The sequence below is a fragment of the Galeopterus variegatus genome, unplaced genomic scaffold, assembly GCF_000696425.1.
Source record: "Galeopterus variegatus unplaced genomic scaffold, G_variegatus-3.0.2 Scaffold7611, whole genome shotgun sequence".
Taxonomy (NCBI): Eukaryota; Metazoa; Chordata; class Mammalia; order Dermoptera; family Cynocephalidae; genus Galeopterus; species Galeopterus variegatus.
The window spans coordinates 86,953-90,211 of NW_007733722.1; the positions used below are offsets into that span (position 1 = coordinate 86,953).

The window sequence follows — 3,259 nt, forward strand, 5'->3', positions numbered from 1 at the left end:
CTCGCCCGCCCGGGCCTAGGTTTCCCCAGGTGGCGATGGGACGCCGGATTCTGGGCTGGGGCTCCGGGGCCGGGCGCGGGGCGCGGGGCCGCTGCCTCCGCTGGGGCCAGGCCGAGGACCGGTCCCGCTGCGCCCCGCCTGCCCTGTCGGTCCCGGGCGGCGGGGTCTGTGGGGTATTTTTAAAGCAGAGGTCCATGACTCACCCGCTCCGGCCGGCCCCCTCCCAGCCCTGGGGCTTCCAGAGGTGGTGAGGGGGTGCCCCCCACCCCCGGGGACAGGCTGTGGCCTCCTGAGGACCTGACCCTGGAGATGTGCGCAGCGAGCCGACTCTCTGTAGGTCACAACTCAGGAGGCACTTCCTGGGAGTCCGAGCCCAGAAGGAAATGCAGGGCCAGGCAGGCATCAGGCTGGTGAGAGGGAGGCCAGGGGTGGGGCTGCAGGAGCCCTGCTCGGGCCAGATCCAGGAGGTGGGCTGGTAGAGGCCTGGGGCCTCCAGCCTGCAGCCAGCCAGGTTCCCGGTCCCTGTGCCAGGCTGGCCGGGGCTGCCCCTTTGCATGGGGTGTCCCTGGTGACAGGGCAGACCACCTCTGTCCCCACCCCTGTGTGCAGCCCTGCCCCCTCCCACCCTGTGCCCAGATCTTTCCTGGGCCCTGCCTAGAACCCACGCCTTGTGAGCCCAGCCCTTTTTGGCCCTCTCTGCCTGCCTTGGTCTCCCCAAGCACACCTACCTACTCCCCACCGCAGCTTCCCAGGTTTATCCCTCCCTGCTACGGGGACAGGGACGGGGCTTTCCCCCAGACCACAACTCCCAGACTAGGTCACAACCAGAGCCTGAGGGGGTCTCCCCAATTCAGGGCCCCACCCTGCTCCCACAAGGGCAGCCAAGAGTCCTGTGACTAAGCTGTGCCTCACCGAGGTCACTCGGTGTGTGGAGGTGGAATTTGCACTGGGAGCCAGTCTCTCTGCCCTGCCTGCCCTGCTGGGGCCTCTTCCCCCTGCACTGCCCCGTGACCCGCTGAACAACCAGGCGCCAAGCTCAGACCTCCCTTCACACCCAGAAAATGACCTCAGTAAAACCAAAGTGCAGGGCTGACCCATGGCTCACTCAGGAGAGTGTGGTGCTGATAACACCAAGGCCACGGGTTCAGATCCCTATTTAGGGATGGCCGGTTTGCTCACTTTGGAGAGCGTGGTGCTGACAGCACCAAGTCAAGAGTTAAGATCCCCTTACCAGTCATCTTTAAAAAAAAAAAAAAAAAGTGCAGCTAGTGCCTTCAAAGCCCTTGGACGCCTGGGTCAGGCAGCCCAACCCCATGGCCCAGTGGTTACATAGTGTCCTGCTCCAGTCTGCTGAAAAGCCCCCGTGGGAGTGGCCTCCCAAGGGCCTGCAGGTGGCCCCTTCCCCAGGCACTCCATGACCCAGATGCCTGTGCCTGAACAACCCCTGCCTGGCCCCTGCCTGGGCCTGAGGCCCCCCCACCCTGCCCCAGGTGGCTGAAGGCCACAGTGTTTTTAGCCTAGGCTTCTCCAAGGGGAAGGGCCACGTGTCACAACCTGTGTGTGTCTGTGTGTGCCCGCAGGCCTGGGTCTGCAAGGACAGGTTTGTGTTTCGCCCAGGTGTGTGTGTTCCTGGGTACACGTGCTGGCACCCTTGGCTGAGCCCGCCAGGAATCCCATTAAGCAAACACTCAGACTCACCCACTGAGGTCACAAACATTCCACACATTCTCCATGGATAGATGGACTGAGGGATCTGGCCAGGCTCCTCTCGGGAGCTAGGACCCGTGGTGGCATGTGGAAGGGGTGGCAGCAGTGGCCATGCCCCTCACGCTTCCCAGGAGCCCTCCCTCTAGGCAGGAGCTGGTCAAACCAGAAAGTCCTTGGGTGCCTCAGGCCTGCTCCTTCTCCGTCCATACTAGCAGACCTGGCTGGTGACCCCCACCCTGGCAGACCCAGACACTAAAGCCTCAGCAGGAAGGCCTTGCTGGTGACATTTGGCAGGAGGCAGACTGGGTGGATCCAGAGCCCCATGGATTCCCCTTGGGGAGCTGGCCGCAGAGCCACAGGACAGCCAGGATGCCTGTCTACCTGCCCTTCCAGGGACATGGGGCAGGCCAGCACTGGAGGTCCCCATGGGACAAAGCCCGCACTGAACAAGTCAGCCTGGCCCAGGGGCACTAAGCTCTCACCCTCACTCCAGGGAAGGTACCAGGGTCCAGACCAAATCAGACACTGTCCACTCCAGCAGCCAGGCCTCAGGTTCTCCACAATGCAGCTGGGGAGAGATGAGGGCTGGGGCCAGAGAAAGTCTCTAGGGATTCTGCCCCAGGAGAGGCCTTGCGCAGGAGAGCGGTCATCCCCCCCTGTTGGCCACCCTCTCGTCAGTAGTGCCAAGTGCTGGTGCCTCTGGTTTGGGCTCCCAGCCTCAGGGAGACTCCTTTGAGCCCCCACCTCACACCCACCCACCCAACACCTCCCTTGCACCCGGCCCCTGCTGCCAAAGGTCCTGTTCTGGGCTGCCTGGCCATACTCCTCCGTCAGGAAGAGGAGAGACTGCACCGCCCAGACTGCCTTCGGGTACGCAGGACCCCAGGATTCCTGCCCTCGCGGCCTCTTGCCTGCTCAGGCCTCCCAGGCCCAAGAGGGAGCCAGCAGCTGGCCTCCTTACTGGGGTCTGAAGGGGGCTGGCACGCGTGGCCACTTGTTCATATGTGAGCAGGAGCCCCTTGGGGCGTAGTCCTGGGGTGGAGTAGGAGTGGTGGGCTGAGACCAATTTTCGCTGTGGGCTCTGTGCCCCACCCGCCTCAGGGCCATTGAACATTCTATGCCCTCTGTTTGCACTTCCTCCCGTAGACAGCCTCTGGGGGTCCCTACAAGGGGCTTAGGGTCTGGGGCATGATGGGGCCTCACTTGGGACACAGGGCAGGGGTCTCTGCTCCCTGATGGCCCCCTGCCCAGGCACCCTGAGGAATCTGGCCGGGTTAGTGGGCTCCAGCTCCTGGGTCTGGGGTGGGAGGAGGAAGAAACCCAGGCCCTGACCTTGGAGTACCGAGGCCACTGGCTAGGCCAGGAGGGGGTGTCAGCTCGGCTCCTCTGTCCACTCAGGTACAGGCCAAGAACTGAACCCCAGACTCCGGCCACACTGAGGTCCGCCCTCCCCATCGCTGGCTGCCAATAAGGACACCATGAGCCAGCTGGGGTCCGTGAGCTGCTGCCCGGGTGCCACCAAGTGAGCCCCACCCCGCCCACCCCCCACCCA

At 63.9% G+C, this 3,259-nt stretch overlaps 1 protein-coding gene across 1 annotated transcript in view; it reads left to right on the forward strand.

The window, feature by feature from the left end:
- Positions 1–35: 35 nt before the first annotated feature.
- Positions 36–3,259, forward strand: part of EPS8L2 (EPS8-like 2) — a gene marked incomplete at its 3' end in the record, with an annotated part of 18,119 nt that continues 14,895 nt past the window's right edge. The window contains 4 exon segments of the mRNA XM_008592132.1: positions 36–173; positions 2,542–2,711; positions 3,106–3,157; positions 3,159–3,229. Of these exon segments, the coding sequence (XP_008590354.1) occupies positions 36–173; positions 2,542–2,711; positions 3,106–3,157; positions 3,159–3,229 (431 nt within the window).